The 25,569-nt window shown below is 38.3% G+C and overlaps 1 protein-coding gene across 2 annotated transcripts in view; it reads left to right on the forward strand.

The window, feature by feature from the left end:
* LOC138807212 (ras-specific guanine nucleotide-releasing factor 2) overlaps positions 1-25,569 on the forward strand; it is a 216,923-nt gene that overhangs the window by 48,628 nt on the left and 142,726 nt on the right. For both annotated transcript variants that reach the window (XM_069992805.1, XM_069992806.1), the window contains exon 2: positions 24,476-24,582. In XM_069992805.1, the coding sequence (XP_069848906.1) occupies positions 24,476-24,582 (107 nt within the window). The remainder of the gene's footprint in view (positions 1-24,475; positions 24,583-25,569) is intronic.

The following is a 25,569-nucleotide window of genomic DNA, read 5'->3' on the forward strand; positions in this document are numbered from 1 at the left end:
TTACTCTAATTAGCATTATCTAATGACAACTACATTCATTATGGTGTAGTTCCTGTCCATCTTTTTCAGTTGGTGCTGTTTTACTGGTTACTGTGCTGTAAATCACTTCTTTCTTTTGGGATCCTGCTTTGAGCACTCTTCAGGCTTGTCTTGATTTCACTTATGTTTCTTACTCTGGTTAAAGGACCTTTGAGAGTAGAAAGCCTTTTAGTTAAAGTGACTTATGAAAGCCACAAAGGTTTTGAAAATGTAATGGTGTTCTCAAAAATGTGCTATGGGCTAGAACAATTAATAGAAAAAGGTTTGTATGCAATAGACAGAGAAGATGCTACAAATGAGTTAAAATCTGATAATTTCACTCACCAGAGTTTCTGATTCCTGTATTCCATTTCTGATTCCTGTATTTTGGCTGATTTAAAGAGTATCGAAGTGTGGGTTCATTTTACAATGTAAGTTGCTTTATTTAAGTGTCTGTGAGGTTTTAGGTCTTTCCAGAAAACATGCTCCCAGGATTTGTTCTTGTGTTGGAAGAAGCTTGACCTGAAGTTTCCCTTTGCCTGTTTGGTGGATTTTGAGCTCAGCAACTTGAGAATTTTCATTGGTCCTTTCAAGTTCTTAAGAGACATTCCTCCCCAACCCCCACCCTGCCCAGTATAGTGAAGTCATCATTCAATCCTGGGGAGGGGTCTGCTCTTTCCAGGGACCTGTCTCTAAGACAAGCTACACTGGTCTTCTGAGAGTTCCATTGTCCAATTCCCGGTGTCCCGGTGGAGCTAGCTGATCATATACATGTTCATTTTTTTTCTTATTTTTACTTTAAAAAAACCCCACTGTCATTGAAAGAATGAGATGATTGCTTTTTTCTCTCTCTTTAAAAACATATTCCAGGGAATGTGGCCTAGTGGTAGAGTGCTTACCTAGCATTCATGAAGCCCTGGGATTGATTCCTTAATATAACCTACACAGAAAATGCCAGAAGTGGTGCTGTGGCTCAAGTGGTAGAGTGATAGCCTTGAGCTGAAGAGCCCAGGACAGAGTTCAAGCCCTACAACCGATCCCCCCCTCAAAAAAAAAAGCGTATTCAACTATAGGAAAGACAGCATTCTGAATAAATCTGTGCAAATCAGATTTAAAAATAATTTGACCATCATGGAATTTTTAAAACAGCTTTTATCTATAGTTCTTTAAGTAGACTCTTAATTTCCTTTACTAGTAATGGTTGAAGTGTCACTGTTTAAGATATGATTCAAATGATATATTTTAGTGGTAAAGATAACCCAAGTATCTGGCTGTTTTCTTTTTGACTTTATCAATATATTTTTACAATCTAAAAAGCAAAAAAAAATTGTACCATCCAATTCAACTTTCTCAAAGTGATTCTTGTGGTCAGGGTAAACACTTTTATATTTAATCAATAACATTATGAAGCAGTTTCAGTGTCAACTCTGTCAAGCACTGGGATTAAAGAGCTCAAAATCTCATATTAAAAAGCTGGAAGTTAAGATATGGAACCAACCCAGATGCTCCTCAGTAGATGAATGGATCAAGAAAATGTGCTAGATACATATATCTATCATATATATATATAAATATGTATATATATATGTATATTGGAATTCTATGCCTCCATTAGAAAGAATGACATCATCCCATTTGTTAGGAAATGGAAAGACTTGGAAAAAATTATATTAAGTAAAGAAGGCCAGGCCCAAAGAAACATCGGTTCCATAGTTTCCCTTATTTGCAATAACTAGTATATGTCTAGGACAAGCAGAAAAGGTCAAAAGCTATGTACATATGACCATATAAGATGATGCTAAACGAAATGAACCCCAAGATAGGGACACAAGAGGTTTTATCTTTCTTGCTGTAGTTTTTAATGTACTTATAATATACTATGTGAATGTCTTTGTTTCTTTTTATGTTCTTTCCCTATGATATATTTCCTGTTTTCACTGTATTTGATTCTGGTGCCCTGCATCTTGTATATACATTTTTCTAATTTGGGGAGGGGAGGGGAAATAACAAAATGCTGAAATAAGGATATAGGTTGACCCACTGTAACAATGAAATGTACAAGACACTATGTTGAAAATGAACTTTACAACTTTGGTGGAGTTGGGGAGAGTAGTTGGGGAGGTGGGGAAGGAAGGGATGGTAGGGGAAAAACAAATGAGGAGGTATCAATGCTCAATAGGAAATGTACTCATTACCTTACTCATGCAACTGTAACCCCTCTATACAGTATTTATAAAAATGTATAAAAGATAAAAAATAGCAAGAGGAAACAAATAAAAAGCTCAAAGTCTCAGCTGTTTTGGTGATATTAAGTACTTTATGCAGAGTACTTAAAAATCTGGCTAGCCAATGTTGTTGGCTCATGCTTGTAATCTAGCTACTTAGGAGGCTGAGATCTGAGGATTGCAGTTTAAAGCCTGCCCTGTCAGGAAAGTCCATGTGACTCTTATCTCCAATAAACTACTCAGAAAAAGCCAGAAGTGGTGCTGTGACTCAAGTTGTAGAGTACTAGCCTTGAGCAAAAGATGCTCAAGGACAATGTCTAGGCCCTGAGTTCAAGCCTCAGGTCTGGTTCATACACACACACACACACACACACACACACACACACACACACACATCTGGCTAGAAATTGTGGAGAAAAAGGTAATCCATAAATGTTGGATTTAATTTTTTTAAGCATAGGGATTTCCTGAAGATTATGAATGGCTGCCAGGTTAATTCTTACAGCATACGTTTTTCATTGTCTCACAGGTCCAATTTAAGAAAATGTAACAAATCATACCATCTATAGAATAAGATTGATTACTATTTTTGTAATTCTTTAAAATCTGATCAGTAAATCAAGGCCAATTTATGCCACTTCAGTTCGGGGTTTTGGTCCCATTTTTCCTTCAGGGCTGTCATCAATTGACCATGTGTGGAAGAATTGTCAGTGGGAAACAGTGGGAAACAAAGATCCAAATTATCTTACCTTGAAACGATGTGGAATACTGTATGCTGAACTGGACAATGAATGAAAGGCTTCCTATTTATCTTCAATCTAGAGAGTTAATACTGACTGTATTGAGCTGAAGTGGTAGACTGGGACAAACGCAACTTTGTTAATGGAAGTAGCTGTAAGAACATAAACCCTTTAAATGTAAGATATTATTTAATTCTCACAAGAACTCTGTGAGGTAAGGTATGACCACCATATGTGTTTTTAGAGGAGAAATCAGAAGCACAGAGAAATGGAGTCGTTTGCTCAAGGATATGTAAACTATGTAGGGACATTTCTGGGATTAGGGCCCACTGAAGCTGGTGTGAGCATCACAGTGCTAGGCCTTAGGATGCATTGCCTCACTATGATGACTGCTTGCCTCAGCCACCCAAGTAGGGTGGCAAGAGCGAGAGAGGGCTCAACACATATTTTCTCCAAAGCAGTGATCACAACCTGCAAGAGGACCACCTAAGAAATGTAGAAATGCTGAATATCTAAATCAGATGGGGCTGCTCATTTTGTGGAGGGAGTGTTGTGTAGAGGATGGAGACATGAATAGGAAATGCATAAGCAGTGTCCACATGCCTTGTACATGACACTAATGAAGGGCTGCAGGTGCCCCCAAATTCTTCTTTTTTTTGTTGTTGCTTTTTTAAGTTCCACTTGCTTTATTTTCCTTCATTTAAATATGCTTATTACTGCACACCAAATCTCTGCCTGACACTAACCAGTCTTTTCGTACTCGCCTTTCCATGTTCTGGGTCATTTTGCTTATCCGAGTCCTCTGGGACACATCCTTTGAAGCAACTCAAATCTATTTTGATTTCTTTATGCAGAGAGCTCCTATAGCATTGTTGTCTTCTATAGCAAACACTTTCTGATGGATCAGAATCATATTTTAGGGCTATCTCAAATGGATAATAATCTGACAACCTGAATGGTTGTCAATTGTCATACATCTTATTTTAGCCTGTTGACACACCTTTCACGGTTACTTGATATCTACTGTCATTCATTTGCTTTGTGAGTGCTTAGTTTAGCTATTTCGCTGTATTATAATCTCCGTAATGCCAATATGTATATGTGTGTATGTATAAAATATTTATCAGCAAGATACATATCAAATAAGGTGATTGATAAGATATTTACAGTATTTACTCTTCTTCCCTTCCTTCCCTTGTTCTTCCTTCTTTCTTCTCTTCCTGCTTTTTTTCCCCAGCATCTCCTGTCTCTTAGGCTGATGATGATAAATAGGTTAGAAATGAAGCTATAAATGGCCATGGTGGCACCTAGGACCCATTGTAATATTCATGGGCATAATAAAACTGAACAGACTTGATAAGTTTTGGAAATTTATTTGTATCAGTTCCAGCTGATGTGCTATGTAGTCCATGCTCTTGTGGTTGGTTGACTCTATCAAGTAGACCTCTATGTCAAGAGTCCTGGGTTTTGGACTCATAAAACCTGGTTGGCTTTGCCTCATAATGTACATAGTGTTCATGATGAAAACTAGGGAGCAGAATATGGGTTGTACTGGTAAGAGTCCATTATTATTCTGGGCCTCTGGCTTCTAGAGCTCATGCCCTGGTGGATTGTGGATAGCTGTCATATATTATTTTATCTGTAAGAGTGAAATAACGCATGGAGTCATGATGAGAAATACATTTTAAAAATGCAGGATGAATCTTAGAAGAATAATGCCTGGCACTGCACAGACATTACTTAATATTTTCATGTCTAGACATGTAGGTCAGAACATCATCTTATGCTGCTCAGATTAAGGATGCTCCCCTGGGACTGTAAGCTCCCAGAGGTTCAGTTAATATCTAGTTTGGTACCACATATGAGGCTGTTCAGTTGCTGGGACTGTGATGTGCATGTGTTCCAGTAGCTAATTATTATGCTTCACAGCTGTAGCTGCACATCAGTGATGGAAAGCATGAAGAGCAAAGATCCCCAGGGAAAAGCTAAGCATAAGTTTATAAAGTCAAAGCCTTCACACCTTTCATTTACTATTAAAAGTGTCCACTGAATGACCCCAAATTTAAAGAGTTTTACAAGCCAAAGCATTTCAAGCAATAATTGACAATTCTAACATGTTTCAAAAATAGGCAAGTGTTTTGTTTGTTGTTGTTTTTGTATGGCTAGAAATCACACTCCGGGCCTTATACATGCTAGACAAATGCTCTCTACTACTGAGCCACATCCCTACCTGTCCCCATCCCCCACCCCTCCTCTCCCAAGTATATATTTTTATGGGTAAGCCATTTTGAAAACTGAAAAATGCTGAATAATGTTGCATGTGTAGCATGAGCTTAACTATATTCAAGAGGTTTTAGAAAATAGATAAATGCTATCTGTCAAAATGTAACAGTGGCTTTCTACTGAGCACAGTAGTAGATTCTTGTAATCTTATACTTGGGCATGTGTGGCAGGAGGATCATGAATTCAAGGTCTGCCTGGGCTTTATAGCAAGACTTTGTGTCAGGAAAAATAAGGATTTAGTAATCATCTTTTTTTTTTTTTGAGGATAGTGAGATGGTGATTTTTCCCCTTTAATTTTGCTTCTCCATATTTTCCATATTTATATATGTGTACTATTTTCGTTGGCAGAAAAAGTGAACTTTCTCTAAGAGATAAAGGATGTATATTAGGAAGGCATCTTCCCTTCAAGGAAAGAGCTGCTGCTTGGCTGCAGAGTGTGCTAAACAGTCTCTGGAGAGCTGGCTCAGTCCCTGCACCTGCTGTAGTGTAGACCGTGGCATGCCAGGGTCATGTCCTCATAGCATCATCTCCAGACACTGAGGAAGCCTGTGCTTTGAAGGCCCAACCAGTGTAACCCAGAATGAGATGGTTCTTACCCAGATGTTTTACTCTTTATCTCCTGGACACCCACGCCTGTCAATAGTATCCCTTTCTCAGCTAACGCTTGTGACTGTGTGAGGCTCCAATACAATCAAGGTGATGGAGAAGGAAGGAGCTCAAGTTTTGATGGTGGCTGTATTATCCTTCAAGGTCTCCTGGAAAGACTGTGACAATGGAAAATCCTCCCAATGGACAGACCATCCAGACCCAATCATATACCATGTGTAGAGAGAAGTGGCTGAAGAGCTTACTTAGGTTGCTGCTCTACCACTGGAGCCATAATTCCCAGCCCCAATTTTTGTATGGTAGATGTTCTGTTTTTCAGTTCTAAAGTTTCATTTAGTCTTTAAAAGATAGTTCACTTTTCTATCCTGAAATTCTCCACCTGGGAACTTGTGATACATTTTTCTATTTTTGTCCCTCCCTCCCTCCCTCCCTTCCTCCCTCCTTCCTTCCTTCCTGTTTTTTTAAAGTTTTTTTTTAATTGTGAAAATACTGTACAGAGGGGTTACAATTACATGGGCAAGGTAGTGAGTACATTTCTTATCAAGCATTGTAGCCTCCTCCTTTGTTTACCCTTCCCATCCCTTCCCATCCTCCCTCCCCCTCCACCCATCCTCCCCCCCCCAAGTTGTAAAGTTCGTTTTTGACATGACAACTTGTACTTCTCATTGTTGCAACAGGTCCACCTGTATCCTTATTTAAACGACTTGTTTTTCCCCTTCCCCTCCACAAATTATACTGACATCAAATACAGTGAAAGCAGGGATTATACTGTGGGCCTTCCTGTTTTTTTGAATGATCAGTATATTTTAAAATGTATATTGGGCAAATTTTAAAGATCCTGAGTTCTGTTATTTTCATTGGTAAAGAGTTCAATTTTGCTAGTAAGCAGTTTACTTGGCTGACTGACCTCTGAACTCTAATAATTCTGTCCTCACTGCATGGACAGCAGCTGCAGTCTGATCAGTTTTCTTCATTTGTCCAGCTGTTGCTTTCCGCTTGGCTCCTCAGAAATTGCATGTGCAGTTTGGAGGTCAGCCAAGGATCTGACACAGTTTTTAATTGAAGATTTTGGTAATCCTCTCTTTAGCTCCCACTCCTTTCAGCACTTTCTCCCTTATTTTCTATTTTTCTGGCACTTCTCAATTATGTCAATTACTCCTCAAGCCAGTAAAAATGGTTTTCTGCTAGATTTGTTTCTGTGCCACACCACCTGGACTTCAGCATACTCTTCAGCCAAATGCTCTATAGATGTCAACCTCCTATATACTTCTGTTCTTCTATAAATCAAATCCCACAGTCAAATAGTTATGTATGTTATTCCAAATACATTTGTTTTATGAATGTTATATTATGTGCAATATATATCCTACATAACATACATTATAACATACAACAAAACATATACATTATTTTAAGTATGACCTGTCATATATGTGCATATGATATATGATACATGTATCATTTATATAATACATCATATAGTACATATAAATGCATATACACATATGCACTTATACATGTATGTATGCATACATGTGCACATGTATATATGATAAATATACTAATATAGACATGCATATATATGATAAAGGTACTGTGTGTATATATGTATATATGCATACAGTATTTTGCTGAAATTTATAATTATTTTGGATGGAGCATAATTATTACTCACTCCGATATTCTGATTTAAATTCCTGACAATTATTCACTTGTCCACTACTGATGGAGATTTTATAATTAATGATACAAGGAGACGTTTCTCACATTGGTTACATGAAAGCTTTTTCAATTATCTCACGATTATAGATTCCTATAAAGCAATGGGAATGTTCAAAAGTATGAGATACAAATTACCAATCATTTCCACAAAGCTTGTAACCATTTTTACTTCAGTTAGCATGTTATATGTTTCAATTCTAGATTACATTATTCTATTACTTTATTTAAAATTGCAACCTGGTAATACAATCTTAATATATGGATACTCTCTCCTTCTCTAACTCTATGTCTGTCTCTTTCTTCCTCTCAGTTTCTCTTTCTTTGCAGTGCTGGCTATCAAACCCAGGACATTATTCTAGTACTCTCCCACTAAGTTACATATCAAACCCCACATACATATTTTTTGATATTTTTCATATTTCCATGTTTTCATATTTTCATATTTTTGTTTTTGTTTTGTTTTAGACAGTGAATATTCTGAGATTCCCCCCCCACACTTTTCTGTTGTGATAAGTATTTGGATTTTTGATTATTGATTTAGGAAACCTCAATGCATGTATTCATATACTAATCCTTTAATGTTATATGCTTGTTATTTCAAGAGTATATGTTGTTTTGGGCACATGATTATTTGATTATAATTAGATTATTATTAAGGGTTGCATCTTAATAATGAATTAAATTGGAAAATAGTGAATGAATTTCATTTAATGAACTTGTGTTAATAATTCTTAAATTAATAACAAATTTATTCAATGAATTTGAGCGTTCATAATTATTATACTTAAGTTCCAAACGCAGTTAGCATTTAAAATACCAAAACAAGAAATAATATGGACCCAACACTTTTGATTAAAAACCTTGAGTACAGTATTGTTTCCCAGTTAATTTGGTAAGTGTAACAGCTGATTTCCAGAGTAAGCTAGTTACATCACCATTCAAAACTGTTTTCTTAAAAGATGCTACTTATTTCTTTATTTACCTTTGTCTTCTTTACTTACCACTTTGATACAGTTTCATACCATAGGAAACTGGGATACTGAGCATCAAAGTCAAAATAATAGCCCAGACCTCCCTTTTTTCTAAGTTAGGTTTGGCTAACGAAGGATTTTAGTAATGTGGAATCTTAGAAATCATCTGGTTTTGTTTTCAAGGACATGAATCCTTTTCTAAACCTCACCAAGAAGGTTGTCAACACTCCAGGCATCCATTCTGATTTTATGAGTCACAGAGAATGAATCTAAAGTTGGTGTTCAAGGCCACATTTCCCACCACTTTTATAGCACCCCACAGTTCTTGTTTGACAGAGAACCTTGCATTTGTTTTCAGCAGCAAAGGGCTTCACTTGCATAGCTCTCTCTCTGCTAAGTGGTATTCACTATGCAGGGGTCATAGAACACATTTCTATGGTACTTGTTTCTTTGCACAAATGAGAATATGGTTGCCAAGTGAAGAAAACAGAAAGTTAGAATAAGAAAGGAATGTGGGGATTGGGGATTTAGCTTAGTGGAAGAGTACTTACCTGGCAAGTGCAAGGACCTGAGTCCTTGCAAAAAAAAATAAATAAAAAATAAAAAGAAGAAGAAGAAAAAAGAAAAGAATGTGGGAAAAAGTTTTAGAGGTTTTCTTCTTTAGAACCAGTAAAGTTAGAAGTTCAAGATTAATTCAGGAGGGTGCAGGATGACATTGGACTAGTGATTCAGTTCAGTCATCTTATTGTAAGAAAAAACAATGGTGGCTGAATTCCTAAGTCTGCTCAAGTCAGTGCCTCTGTGGCAGAAGAGAGTTAGATGTCTCTTAGTAAATCAACATGTTGGGCTTGGAGGTAGCTGAAGTTGGCCAATCATACAAAGCAAATGTTATTTGCTCAACAACATTTATCCATATGTGCAATGGTAATAGAAGAGAAAGATAAAAACATGTATAAGAATTTAACAATCTGTTGAAAAGAACCCTTGCCTTCCCCTGCAAGTTAAGGATGATGGCTTAAAGCATTAGATATGATACTTGATTGGTGATTTATGAGAGCTCAGATCCTTTGGTCAATGTAAGCTTCTCTGTTCCATAATTCATAGGATAGCCTGCCAAAGATTGCAAGAGCAACCAAATAGATCAAGTTTGTTTAGCTATTCCTAAAATGACAGGTCCTTTGACCTCTATTGTCCTTTTCCTTCTCAGGGAGCACAACTTGATCTGACCGAATGTATTCTTCCTGTTGTGGCAGAAAACTACACAATAGGAGACAAACTTTTGTGCTAGATTCTGAGCTAAATTCTTGTCCACTGAAATATGTTTAATAGAAAATGTCTAAAGCCATTTGTAGAACATGATATTGAAGAGAGGTGTGGGTTTTATGCATACTAATGCTTTACTTTATTCATAGTTCATTTTTAATATTCATATTCTGTTGGGAGAAATCATTCAGCAAATTCTTGCATGTCAAAATGCAAACTATTCACTAAGACTGCAAAAATTTAAAACAAACTTCATTGTGACTATCAGAGAGCCACCTCCTTCCCAAGTCCTACAAAACAAAACAACCAACAAATAACCAGCACCACAGAAACACTATGGCCTCTCCTTAATTACTAAGAACTCTGTGTGCCAATTCATGATTGGAATACATCCCTTTCTACTTTTCCCTCGGTGATTAGCTTTTTAATCTGTGAGAAGCAAGAAGAAGGGGGAAGGAACACTGCCATTCTTATGTATGGCATTGGAAGAATTCCAGTGTCCCGGAAGCAGGGTGGTGACAACTCCCTGTGTCCCCAGGCAGCTACATCACACAATGATGATGAGATGTACTTCCTACACATCATATCTTCAACTTCACCTTTCACATCAGGAGGAAAGGTAGCCTTGTCTCCCTTTGGCCCAAGACCAAAGCTAGACACAATGAAGGATATGCCAGAATTCATACTGTGTTCCCCAAGGCAAACAAGAGTCCTGATGTCTAGTGTGCTTGGTCTTAGGCACTTGCTGCTGAATGCCACCACCTGCTCAGATGCTGTGTGGGTGTGTGAAGCTGGCTTATATTGAGCTATTATTCATGGAAAGCCTTTGAATTGAGGTGCTAAGAAACTGAACCAATAGGAAAGGGAAATCCTTCAGTAGCTTAGAGGTATCTAAGAAGACCTCGAGGAGGCATCTCTGAGACTATTTTCTGTTACTGTAGCTAAGTACCACAGATTTGGGTAAATTATTATTTTATTTTTGTTTTGTTTTTTGTCAGTCATGGGGCTTGAACTCTGGGCCTCGGCGCTGTCCCTGTGCTCTTCAGCTCAAGGTGAGTGCTCTACCACTTGGGACACCATGCCACTTCCAGTTTTTAGTGGTTTATTGGAGATAAGAGTCTCATGGACTTGCCTGCCCTCCCCCAACCCCACCAAAGTTGTAAAGTTCATTTTTCTGCATCTTATACATCTCATTGTTGCAATGGGTCCACCTGTATCCCTATTTAAACTATTTGTTTTTTCCCTTCCCCTCCACAAATTATACCAACATCAAGTACAGTGAAAACAGGGGTTATATCATGGGGAGGGACATACAAAGCAACAAAAAAAAATCACCGTATAAATACATTAGAAACAATATCAAGAAAGAAAAAAAAACACTTGTGTCCTTATCTTGGGGTTCATTTCACCTAACATCATCTTATCTGACCTTTTCTTCTGGTCTCAGACATATACTAGTTATTGCAAATAAGGGAAACCATAGGACCTATGTTTCTTTGGGCCTGGCTTACTTCACTTAATATAATTTTTTCCAAGTCTTTCCATTTCCTAACAAATGGGGCAATGTCATTCTTTCTGATGGAGGCATAGAATTCCATTGTGTATATATACCACATTTTCTTGATCCATTCATCTACTGAGGGGCATCTGGGTTGGTTCCATATCTTAGCTATAGTAAATAATGCTGCAATAAACATAGTTGTGCCGGTAGCTTTAGTGTGGTCTTGTTTGTGATCATTTGGGTAAATGCCCAAAAGTGGAATTCCTGAGTCATAGGGGAGCTCTATGAGGAGTCTTTTGAGGAACCTCCATACTACTTTCTTTTTTTTTTTTTTTGCCAGTCATGGGGCCTGAGCTCTGGGCCTGGGCGCTGTCCCTCAGCTCTTCAGCTCAAGGCTAGCACTCTACCACTTGAGCCACAGCGCCACTTCTGGCTTTTTCTGCTTATGTGGTGCTGAGGAATCGAACCCAGGGCCTCATGCATGCAAGGCAAGCACTTTACCACTGAGCCACCTTCCCAGCCCAGTCCATACTACTTTCCAAAGTGGTTGAGCACTCCCACAACACTCCCACCAACAATGCAGTAGGGTTTGATTGGGTAAAATTTAAAAATAAGGTTTACTCAGCTCACCATTCTGGGGAGTAGGAGGTCCAATTTGAGGGGCTATATCTGGTGTATCTGATGAGGGCTTTTTAAAGAATGTGATCCTGATGATTGATTTCAGGTCTCATACTTGTACTCTGCTACCTGAATCATACCTTTTGTTTTTAGTTTAATTTCAAGCTGTGATTCTCATAGCTCTACCTCCCAAATAGCTGGGATTACAGATACACACCACCATGCCTGGCCATTGTAGGACTCCTTGCTATATAGAGTTCCAAAGTGGTTAAGACATGACATTGCAAGAGTGATATGACCAAGAAATAGAACCATTTTTAAAAAAGTAACAGATCCACTTTCAAGCCGTGAATCCATTCATCCACAAGTGGGTTAACCTACTCATGAGGGCTCTGCCTAATCACCTTTAAATGTGTTACTTGGCCTCTCCTCTCAATATCTCAAAGTGAGGTTAGTTAAATTTCAACTCATTTTGATGGAAACATCCAAACCATAGTAAGACAATTGGATAATTTGCTGTCTGCTTTAACAGTAAAGAAGGCGCTTTAACATATAGCCAACAATGTTATGAAATGATGACATCTATCAACCTTGAGGAAAACCTAGTCTCTTCTGATATACCCCAAATTTTCTTTGGAGTTGAAAGTGCCTATGTGATAGAGTTATGATAGAGAAATGGGATGGTTCAGTTTGTAGAAACTATCATCAGACACAGAGTGAAATGTTTACTTTTCATAGATCAGGGCAACTAGGTCAAGAGTAAAATTCTCTTAAAATATTTCTTCTTTTTTTAGGGTCTTAATAGAGATCACAATCATGACTGCATATAATAGACAGAGAAACTGCTTACAAAGTAGCACTTAATATTAGGAAGCATGAAAAAATAAGAAAGCAACAGGAGGAATGTATATCAAGATACATGAAGTGTTTGTCCCTGTTAAGGTGTGTTAGTTACTTTTGGTCTTTCTTGTCTTAGCTCTCTCACAGCAAGTCAGATTTAAAGTGCATCTAGTGCATCAAGTCTGTGCATGTAGGGCCCAGGAATGAGATAACATGAAGGGCCTGAAGTATTGGGAAAACATTTGAAACCTCATGAATATTCAAGATAGCTTAGTTGTCAGTTTGGATGAATTTTGAGATGTGAAGGGTTAAACTCATCAGAGTCAACATTAGTAAAAGTAACCTAAAAAAGCAGCTTAAGCAATATAGCAAATATTTAAAATAGATTTTATTTCCATTTCACAAACAGTAATAGAAAGAAGAAGGGAAGATGAGAAATAATAGGAGGTAATAATTCATAGCGGGAATAAGTTGACTATGTACACTGTTTTATTGTTTTCAGACTGCAGACTTACTGTCCATGATTTATGTCCATCTCCACATCTTGAAAATCTTTTTGTCTGTTTTTTGACTGGGTGTATGATCATCGCAAGCCATGGGGCTGTTGGGCAAGATCACTGAATAATATTGTACCCATTCTTGTGGAGCAGGAAGTCTGGATGCAAGGTCTTGGTGTGATAGAGAGCTTCACCATGCTTCAGAGCCATGGGATGACCTCAGGAACACCCTTGTCCTGGACTTTTGCCAGGACATGCTTTAGAAATACTTTTAAGTAAAAAGAGTTACAAAAATCTGTGGTACTGCAACAGTTGCTCTGACAATGTAGCTAGCTACTGAGTAACTACTAGGTGGGTTGTACAGGCAGCATGGATACACACGTAAAGGCATGACTCATGTCCCAGGCAGGACAAGATGAGACAATGTAAAATTTCATCATGATACTCAGGATAGCAGGCAGTTAAAACAGTTTGTTTCCAGAATTTTTCAAATTAATATTTTCAGATTGCTGTGAGTAATTAGAAATTCCAGATAGCAAAACTCTGGATATGAGGGAATATTGTATTTGTATGGAGAAGGATGTATTAACAATTTTTCCTACTGTATATTTCTAAGAAACAAACAGAGTAGATTTTAGTCTTAATGGGAACATTACTATCTTTTTCTTTCTGATGGCATGCGGTTTGAACTAAGGACTTTGCTCTTAATATGTAGGTACTCTACCACTTGAGCCACATCTCAGGCATTTTTTGTTTTAGTTATTTTTAGGATAAGGTCCCTTGTTTATTCCCAGGCTAGCTTAGACCATGATCCTCCTACTTACTCTTCCCACATAGCTGGGATGATGGGTCAACATGCTCAGGTATTGTTGAGATAGGTCTCCTGAACTTTTTGCTTGGTATGATTTCAAGCTGTAGACCTCCATATCACTGCCTTTCAAGTATCTAAGATTGCTAGGGGAAAGCTGCCTCACTTAGCTGAAAATCACTGTTTTGACTAATAGCATTTCTTTCTAAGGATAAACAGTATTAGCTGGACTTAGATGAGGTTTTGCAAATGGAGTAAGTGTCTTCAACATGATTGAAAAGCTGTGTATATTTATGGAAAATAACTCAAATACTATTGAGTGGAAGGAATGTATTTTTGTTGGTTATATGGGTGTGCATGGTTGCTGTGCATGATTCAAGCTACACAGAAATGCAGGAAACAGAGGATGCCTGGTAGCACCATCCTCCACAATCTGCACCACTAGCTATGATTTTTTCTAACTTGCAGAAGCTAAGGATGAGAGTTTTGGTGGGCTGTGTTCTCATATTGGATTACATTTGTTCTCTTTGCAGTGACACATAGCATAAACAGCAGCAAACACATTATGACAAAGCCAGAAAAATGAAAATGAACATTCACATTGAAGTTACAACAGAACTCGCCAAGAAGATCTGGAAATTTTCATGTCCTAGATCTGTCCATTATATCTTTTTTAAAAAAGAGGTTCTTGTAGGTAACATGTAAGGCTTTTAAACGATTTACTTTTAATTAGTAAATGATGATTGTATGTATTTATAGGGTTATAGTTTGATATATATTTACAATGTAGAATTATTAAATCCAGCTGATTAATAAATCCACCACTCACCTCACATACTTTTTGTTGTTGTTTTGCTCCAGTCTTGGAGTTTGAACTTAGAAACTGGCACTGTTCCTGAGTTTTTTTACTAAAGCCTAGCACTCTACCACTTGAACCATAGCTCCATTTCTTTTGGTGGTTTAATTGAAGATAAGATTCTCACAGACATTTCTGCCTGGGCTGGCTTTGAACTGGGATCCTTAGATCTCAGCCTCCTGACTAGGATTACAGGCATAAACCACTGGCACCTGGTTTCACATACTTATGTTTATGTGGTGAAAACAATTAAAATCTACTCTTCTAGCATTCTGGAATGTGGAAAACTATTTTTTTTATTATACTTGCCATTTGCTGCAACACATCACAAAGGCTTTTTCTCCTAACTAGCTGATTAGCACTTAGGTGCTAATCATCAAGTCCCTTCCATCAAGTCCCTTCCTCCAGTGCTGGGACTGTCATTCTACTCTGATTTTGTGAGTTCCAGCTTTTTCAGATTCTACATATCACTGAAATGATGTGTTATTTGTCTTCCTGTGTCTGGTTTATTTTACCTTATCCACATGACAGGATTGCCTTCTTTTTCAAGGCTGATTAGCATTCCGTTATATGTATATAACACATTCATCTTGTGTTGGAAAAATAGGTTGCTTCTGTGTCTTCACTATAGTGACCAGTGCTATGATACACAAGCACCCCAAAGGTAAATCAGGAATTGTTGACCTACAGCCAACAACATGTTGCTTAACTAGGGATGGTGAGGTGATGGTATATTCTAGGTTCTTCTGGTTTATGATAAGAAGATACATTGTACTTTTCCCTTAAAACAGTTTCTCTATAATCTTTAAAAAATTTATGTTCAAATTCTTAAAAAAATTTTCATATATATTTTTATTGTAAAGATATTGTGCAGAGGGGTTACAGTTACATGAGTAAGGTAATGAGTACATTTCCTATTGAGTGTTGTTACCCCCTCCTTTGCTTTTCCCCTACCATCTCTTCCTTCCTTATCTTCCCAACTCCTCCCTCTCCCACAAAGTTGTAAAGTTCATTTTCAACATAGTGTCTTGTACATCTTATTGTTACAATGGGTCAACCTGTATCCTTATTTCACCATTTTGTTATTTCCCTTCGCCTCCCCAAATTAGAAAAATGTACGTACAAGATGTAGGGTGCCACAATCAAATACAGTGAAAACAGGGGTTATACCATGGGGAAGAACATACAAAAGAAACAAAAAAAATCAAAATTCTTGGTAATTAACTGGATATAGATGTAATGATGGATATTTGACTCCCACTTCTTCTCAGGTCAATTATACCTCATAGTTTACTAATAAATATTTACTCACTAATTTAGGGGCCTTCTGTGCTAGCATTAGGGATCCAATAAAACAAGAGAAGACAAAGTACAAATGGGTAACTCTAAGATGCTATAAGTGAAAGTGCATAGAGCTATTAAACACCAGAGGAGGGAAGGACTCTTTGTTTTTGCCAGGAGACATCAGGGAAGGATTTTCTTAGATGAATTGACATTTCAGTGATACAAAATAAGAAAATTTAGCATGAACATAGAGGGACTGGTGATAAGGAAGGAGTGAAGTATATCAAGACAGAAAACATTAATAGGGAGGAGAATTAACGTTTTTGAAGTGCTTACTGGGTGTTGTGTCTGAGGTATCAGTTAGTTTGACCTGTAAAGTACAACACCAGGCGCTGTATAATAGCAGGGTATGTTGTAGAAAGCACATCCAGAGGTAATTTCATTGTTGTGCAAACATCATGATGTATACTTACACAACCTTAGAAGGGAAGCTTTCTGTACACGTAGACTATATGGTAGTCTATTCCTAGATGTCAATCTGTATGGCTGATTAGTGCACCGAATACTGTAGGCAGTTGAAACACAATGGTAACTATTCATATACTAAAGAGAAAATGTCCTGTAAAAAATGCTAAGCAGTAGGAATTTTGTGGGACCACCAACTTACATGCAGTCTGTCTTTGACCAAAACATTACATGGCCCATGACTATGTATGGTTGTCCTCATTTTTGCCTAGGAGGAAAGTTGGGCTCAGAATACTCTCATAATTCTGATCTCATTACCTGAGCTATCATTTAGAGTCATCAGGATTCACATGCAAGCCAGGCACTGGTGGCTCATGACTATAAGCTTAGCTACTCAGGAGACTGAGACCTGAGGATTGTGGTTTGAAGCCAGCCCTGGCAGGAAAGTCTGTGAGACTCCTATGTTCAATAAAGCACATAAAAAACTGCAAGTGGAGGTGTGGCTCAAGTGGTAGAGCATTAGTCTTGAGCAAAAAAGTTTGTGGACAGCATCCAAACTCTGATTTCAAGCTCCAGGACAGGCACAGACGAGTGCTCGTGCACACACACACACACACACACACACACACACACACACACACACACACACACACACACACACACACTAACACTCAAGACAAAGGCTCCACAGACTGTTCAGTGACAGCCTGAGGCTGAGGAAAGCTTGCCTTTCGAGGAGCAGTGTGAGGTGGCTACACACTGTGCATTCGAAGAAAGAGGTGGAAATAATGTAAAGTAGGGAAGGGGGCTGATGGTAAAAAGCCAATACGATCTCTATAAGGGTTGCTCATAGAATTTGAAAATAGCAGTGACAGTTTGTAAGCAGACATGGCAGCTCAGATTTATCATTTAGGAAGAGAAACTGGCCATATTGCTTGAGCTGGGAGGTGTTGCAAGTGTTTCTTAAAATTGATCTTCCCTCCCATTGAATAAGTGGAGGAAAAAGACCTGTGTAGACTAATCAACTACAGAATGTAAAAGGTATCTTTGGGTAATTCACTCCTTCCTCTGTGCTTCACTAAGCACACTATGTAACACTAAGGTGTTATATTCACAGAAAGAGGCCTATGGGTGTGTGTGTGGTGGGGAGGGTCCTCACTGGTGCAGACTGGGATATGGCATTGTGTTGCTCTGACTTTGGCATTCTGGTGGCATTTTTTTGTGGAGGTATGTGGCTGCTGTAACTGTGATCTTTGTTTCAGGTTCGTTTTGCTTCCTGGTTGATTTGTATCTGGCTTATACTGGGCTGTGACAGCCTGAAAAGTTGGAGAATACATTTCTTCCTCAGTCCTCCTCAGGATGCTAGGGAACAGCCCCACCTCAGAGGAGCAAGGGGAGGCTCTGGACAGCTCCATGCAGACTGTCCTTTAAAAAAGACTACTCTTGAACAAATGACTGATTTACATGATGCAATCACCCTATAGAGTCCTACTCATGTTGTCAAAGATACAGTTGTGACAAGAGCTGTGCAAAGAATACTCTAGAGTCCCAGAAGGGATTTTGTCATCACTTCCTTCCACTTTTTTGGGAAAGACTCACTATATAACCCAGGCAATTCTTAAGCTCATGAATCTCCTGTTTCCTCTTCTTGAATTATAGGCATTATAGGCACATGCCACCCATGTTATCAACATTTTTAACATACTCTTTTCTAGGATTTTAGGCCAGAGTGGGACAGAAGCTGTACTGGGTGAGTCTCTATTTCCTTCTGTCTTCTCTACCAATCTTGAACATCTAAATCTTTGTTGAAAACATACTTGTTTGCTCAACTCATTGAGCTACCTACCTACAGGTCACCCAGCCTCCACAAGAAGGAAAAGTCATTAGCCATTAGGTAGATGAGATGATCTAATCTGGGCTATGTTAATAAGTGGAACACAAGGAGAAAGACCAGCTATAGATTAGGCAACATAAATGGGAACATATTTCATAGTGGTCCTCTCTTTTAATCCAATGATGGAAGAATTACCATAGCCCCAGCAAGAGTAAAATGCCAGAAGATAACCTGCCACCCTAACCCACAGACAGCCCCTTACTAAATCCCATGCATAACAGCTGTTACTTCCTAAATTCCTAATCTGGGTAGAGAACTAAATGCCACAAACTAGGGGGGAAATAACCTTCTGAAAAGCCTACTGAGAAGGGGAAGCATTGAATTTAGTATTGTATTTCATAAAACTCCATCTACATTTGAGAGAACAGGAACTCAATAAACTAACAAATCAATGGCTTAAAGAGCTATCTTTAAGGGTGACATTTTGGTAACTGCTGGCTTCTATCCATGTCTGCAGCCAGGCTGTGGAAGAAGTCAATGAACTGCCCTGATCTATGAGCACTGCACGGGCACGTCCCCAACATCCACTGCCTGGGAACCCAATTAAAAGCCACCATTAAGCGACAGCAAGGCAATTATATTAGCAGTGTACATCCAAAGGTTAAGCTGTGTCTCAGGCAAAGCAATGATGGGAAAAGTGATGAGAAGTAAAATGTATGTTTCTCAGAGTCATTTAATAAATTCACCCAAATCACAGAAAAAAAAGCCCAACAAAACAAAACCCTAGCACTGTCTCTGTGTGTGCCTGAAAATTATTTATTTTCAATCATTCGTCAGAAAGTTGTTAGCCTCACCATGAAATTGGTGTCCTCTGAATCGGTCTCAGACCTGAGGCTTTTTAGGTCCTCTTGGGTGTTGAAAATAGCAGCCGAGCCTTGATGGCATTCTGTGACCTCTGTCCTGCCCTCCTTCTGGAACTTGGGAAAGATAATACAGAGTCCTGGGTCATTGTAAAGTGGAAGGAAGAGTTGCACAGAGAGATGACCAAGTTCATGTCTTTACATTCAACATTGATCTACTGACAGTGATATTCTTTTCTTGTTCCTTCCTGGATATTTTCACTTGATCTCAAATCTACTCCTCCAGTCTAATTCTTTCCCAAGTACTAACCCACATGTCTCCTGTTACACAGCATTTCAGTTGTGTCCCAAATGCAATTCACCCCCAGACACCTCCTGCCCTCACAGCCAATCCTTCTCTTAGTTTTCTCTGTCAAATGCATCTGTATTGACCAGTTAACTAAGCAGAGACCTCAACTTCAGCCCCATCCATCTACAGGCCCAGTATTTTCAGATAGCTCTGATATCACAAATTCTGCAGTCATTTTCCCTCCCAGACAGTCTCAGTTGGTAATTAACCTTGCAGCCTCAGATAAACTAGTTTACAGTGAATGCTCCTCTGTGCCTGGCTGGGGCTACAGGGAAAGACAGGCTTTGGCAACTGCTTTGTCCCTGGCTCCTGTCCCAACTTCCTGGGCTGTTCTTACTTTTCCAAGTTGGACCCAACAACATGAGTTTCCACTGTGTGTGGCTGGAGTTAAAGCCTAATCTTCAGGGATTCTCTTTTGGGCTTTCAGGAGCTTCTCAGTTGGCAGGAATAACATCTATTGCTCCATCTCCTATGATCCTTCTTCCTTGTCCTCAGCCTTGAAAAGGACTCCTTTAACCTCCTTCTGTGTGGCTCCTGACCCTCCCAGGCTGCCTTTGAAACTGTCTTTTCAACAAGCTCTAAGATGAGCACAAGATGGCTCACCTAGGTAGGGCCAGTTTCTGAAGGCAGATGCTCTCCTTTCTTTGGCCTTGAAGGGAATGCCACTTTGTAAAGGCAGCACTGTGCACCTAGCCTTTGCCAGGCTTTAACATTCTACACTAATCAAAACGCTGGTTCTGGTCTGGAAGTCTTGAGGGACAAGGCATAAACAATTGGACTTGTGACAATCCAATATAATGATGCACTTTTTGTTTTTTGCCCAGTGTATTTGATATGTCTTATTAGGTATATAAATATTTAGGATTGCTTTACTTTCTGGTGAATTGAGTCTTCTACTTAGACGACTTTCTTCATTATAAATTGTATATTTGGTATAGTCTTACTTTTTGTCTTTTGGTTAGTGTCTTCTTGTATCTTTTTATCATTAGGCATATAATATTCTCTTTTTATATTTTAAGAATATTTCTTTTAAGCTGTTTTTAAGGTTGTGTGTGTGTGTGTGTGTGTGTGTGTGTGTGTGTGTGTGTGTGTGTGTGCCATTACTGGGGCTTGAACTCAGGGCCTGCTTATTAATTATCCCTTAGCTTTTTTGCTAAAGGCTAGTACTCTACCACTTGAGCCACAGCTCCACCTCTGGCTTTTTTTGCTGGTTATTTGGAGATAATAGTCTCACAGAGTTTCCTTCCTGGACTGGCTTCAAACAATGAGCTAGGATTAGAGGCATGAACTATCAAGTGCCCAGTAGTAACTCAATTTTTAACTATATTATGGTTCATATAGCTTTTCTATGAGCTTAATGTTCTTTCAAATATGCACTACAAAAGGTAACACAATTTTGAAAGTTATAAATGTTAAGAAATATATTCATGTAACTTACAATATGAATACCATAAAGAGGAAAACCACATAATAACATGTGAGTGGTATGATCCCATTATGTAAACTATACATGTATTTGTACTTTGTTGCATGTCTTAATGCATTGCTTGAGGTGTTGTTCTGATTCAGGCTGCTTTCCTGTAATTAAATTTTATATTTTTTGTCTGCATGTTTTGGATTTCAAATTGCAGTTAGGACAATTTTTCCTAATCAGAGGTACAGTGACCATTCCACTATATAAAAATGTTTGTGTTTTTCAAATTATACTTCTGACTTAGGAAATTATCCCAGCATATTATAGACTGGGAACAGAGTTTTTATAGTCTCTATTATACCAAGTTGGTAACCTTTCATGTGACCTTATTTTAGGCCTGGGCTTTAGGTTAGCTTCCAAAACCCTATATTGTGTTACAACAGCATATCCTCAGCTACTTGGTTCTAGTGTGTTACTCTTCCCTCCCCAAACTTTCTGCTATAGTTCTGCTTTTTACCTATGTTTCTAGGATGGGGATTGCTTATCTGGAAGTACTGTTACTTTGTCTGGATATAGGGGCTTGTTTCTAAAGCATTTTAAAGCTGTGTAGGCTAGAGTAAATCTCTAGATGTTCCATCTGTTCAATTGTACCACAAAGACCTCTGAGATTGTACTGAATCATCATGATTTACTGGGTATATTGTGGCTCACAAAGGTTGTCAGGGTGATGTGTCTTTGACTCAGACACTTATCACTTTGTCTAATCCAAAGCAGACTCAAAACCAGATACATGCACTTCTATGTATTATAAACGAGAATTCTCCACATCTTCATGTATCTTTTTGCAAGATGATTTTTTTAAAGCAGATTCTGTTTTGCAACTATGATCCATGGAATCTGTTTATTGTTGTAAAGTTCTCTATTTCATGCCAATCCTTTTAGAACACAGGGTGACTTTGTGGATCACAAAGTTTGAGGGTCTGTGAGCTCTGGTTATATGATTTTATTTTGTGTTCTGGAATCCTGATGACAACTATGTCATCAGGATTTAAAAAATATTTATATAAAATATAAAAAATTAACTTTTTGGCATGACTGTATGTGCTTAAATCTCGATTTAGATTTGTACAGGCCCTGCAGTGATCATGCGGAACTGTCCTGTCTCTTCTGACAGTCATGCTCTCTGAAAACAATGGATCTATTTGATGACACTAGTTCAAGATCACTCACAAGGAATTAGAGAGGATGTAAGCCTTTAAGCTGGCTTCTCTACTCAGCCGGATCCTTTTGAGAGATCCAAGATGCTAGGTTTATCAAGTTTGTTCCTTTTTTACTTTTGAACAGTGTTCCTTTGTAAGAATATACCAACATTAAAAAAAATCTACTCACCTACTGATAGATATTTGGGTTGACTCTAGGGTAATTATGAGTACCCTTCATATAAGAAAAGTCATTATGGTGGGAGTGTAAACTTGTTCAACCACTTTGGAAAGCAGTATGGAGGTTCCTCAAAAGACTTCACATAGAGCTCCCCTATGACCCAGCAATCCCATTTTTGGGCATTTACCCAAATGTTTACAAACAAGACCACACTAAGGCTACCAGCACAACTATGTTTATTGCAGCATTATTTACCATAGCTAAGATATGGAACCAACCCAGATGCCCCTCAGTAGATGAATGGATCAAGAAAACATGGTATATATACACAATGGAATTCTATGCCTCCATCAGAAAGAATGACATTGCCCCATTTGTTAGGAAATGGAAAGGCTTGGAAAAAATTATATTAAGTGAAGTAAGCCAAGCCCAAAGAAACATAGATCCCATGGTTTCCCTTATTTGCAATAAGTAGTATATGTCTGAGTCAAGCAGAAAAGGTCAGATAATGTGATGTTAGGAAAATGAACCCTTAGATATGTATTTAAATGCTTTTTTTTCTTTCATGCATTTGTTTCTAATGCATTTATAAGATTATCTCTTTGTTGCTTTGTATGTCCCTCCCCCATGGTATAACTCCTGCTTTCACTATATTTGCTGTTGGTATAATTTGTGGAGGAGAAGGGGAAAAAACAAGTCGTTTAAGGATACAGGTGGACTCGTTGCAACAATGAGAAGTACAAGTTGTCATGACAAAAATGAACTTTACAACTTTGGTGGGGAGGGGGGAGAATTAGGTGGGGGAGGGGGAAGGCTGGGAAGGGATGTGAAGGGTAAACAAAGGAGGAGGCTGCAATGCTTGATAAGAAATGTACTCATTATCTTGCCCATGTAATTGTAACCCCTCTGTACAGTATGTTCACAATAAAAAAAAGAATTAAGGCTGAAGAACATATAATTCACTAACATAAGAGAAAAAAATAAATATTTCTTGATAGGTTAGTACTTAATCCCACAAGCATTTCAGGATTACTAACATCTTCTATGCATACACATTATTTCCAATAATCTTTGGAGATTTATTTAACCTATCATAATGTTCCTGTGAAATGCCTATGGCAGAAGTTTTATCTGCTGTTTTCAAATCAAGCAATCTCAAGATTTGTTCAAGTCATTCTAAAAAATACATGTGAATCATATACCTCAGTAATAAAGATACCAATGTTTGGGGGAAAAAGAAAAGTCATTATATCCTTGATAATTTATTTTAGTTCTGATAACTGATGGTATGCTTTTTTTTAGTTTAGCCCAATTCCTTTTGTTCAACAACTTAGATCACAACTCTATCAAAAAGAAATTGTGCCAATCTCTTAGCCCCCAGGATAGGGATTAGGTTTCCTTCCTATGTCAAGGATAATCTGTCTAGGAAAACAAGGATAGAAGCAATTGGTGCTAAAATGGAAGGAAAGGCAATGGTAACAATTGGATGTAACACTAGGCATATTGCTTGTCTGAATGGGGAATAGATATAGAGGAGAACAGAAAGGATAATTGGCTGATGCAAATGTGCATACTTGGATCCCTGTAATCTTAACATACTCTTCCTCCTCAGAAAATGTCTGCAGTTATTTTTTCATGTTAACTTTAATATGTCTTCAGAAATAGATTTGTACAGTGTTCTTTTTGTACTTGTATAAAATTATGCAGCACAGTAGCATTGTGGGTTGATGGTTACTGAGGGAGGTTACGATGCAGTCTATGCTATCTTCCACATGCCATTTCTATGCTAACTGGAGAGGAGTGACATTACATTTGGAAATACACCATATATAATGTTGTTTGGATTTTGTCACATATACTTGTTGGTGGTAACTACTCTGTTACTATGCTTTTACACAGGAAAATAAAACTAAACTTTTTAATGTTTGTTTTTCTTTCCAGTATTATTTTACTGTCCTTTTCGGACACGAAGGTCAGAAACCACTGGAGCTGCGCTGTGAGGAGGAGCAGGACGGCAAAGAGTGGATGGAGGCCATTCACCAAGCTAGGTGTGGGCACAAATCTTCCCAGTGACACTTGATTGCCTGGGTCTTGCTTTGGGGTTATCACTATTGGCAGTAGTTTGGGAAGAACTGCTAAGATGGCCTTTTCCTTAGTATCTCCAATATAGTCATCTGTAAGGTAATTATTTCTGTTGGCATATTCTAGCTAAAGATGAAAAGTAATAGATATAGCAGTGATAATAATAATATTAATAACTACTACTAGTAGTAGACACTTAGGGATTCTTCCTAAATGACATACACTATTTTAAGTGCTTCCTAACTAAGAAATTTATTCAATATATGACTCACTCCACCAACAATCTACCAGATAAGGAAACAGGCCTGGAAGGTTAGTTGGCTTGCTTGAGGTGAGCTACGAACTCAGATGAGCCTACTTTTTCTAAACTGTGCATCATGTAGTCCAGTTATAGAAAAAGGCAATAGCATCCCTAAGGAAATAGAAGAGCGTGATTTTACTCCTTGCCGTGGAATAACATGGAGATGAAAAGGGACTCATAGGTCTTCAGTGGGGTTAGAAACCTAACCCTTCTCTTTCCTCTGTTCAGTTCCTGAATCCAGTGCATCCTCCTTCCCAATGGTTCCCGTGCTCTCTGCCTTTGCCCATCCTTCCCTCACTACAGGCTGTTGTTAGTTCACAAATTCTTGCTCTCTTGTCTTGCCCATTTCCCATGTATTTCAGGGAAAAACTTGGCCATGGCATGTTTCCTTTTTGGGCAGAGACCAGCTCTCCTTTTCTATATACCCACTCACCTCTTTACCATGTACCCCTGGGATCCCTGTGACAGGTCAGCTCTCCTCAGCTTCCTCTCTAAATACTACACATATGTCTTGAACTGTATATGGATGCTTAGCAATTCAGGTTATTTTTGTATAGTTCATGTGTGATTGCTGTTTCCAGAGGGAGATTCTATGCTCCTTGAGGATGAAAAGGAAGATTGGGCAATTTTCTTTCTGAGCGAAGTGCATCGC

Source organism: Dipodomys merriami, unplaced genomic scaffold (assembly GCF_024711535.1).
Source record: "Dipodomys merriami isolate MVZ:Mamm:240054 unplaced genomic scaffold, mDipMer1.0.p SCAF_416, whole genome shotgun sequence".
Taxonomy (NCBI): Eukaryota; Metazoa; Chordata; class Mammalia; order Rodentia; family Heteromyidae; genus Dipodomys; species Dipodomys merriami.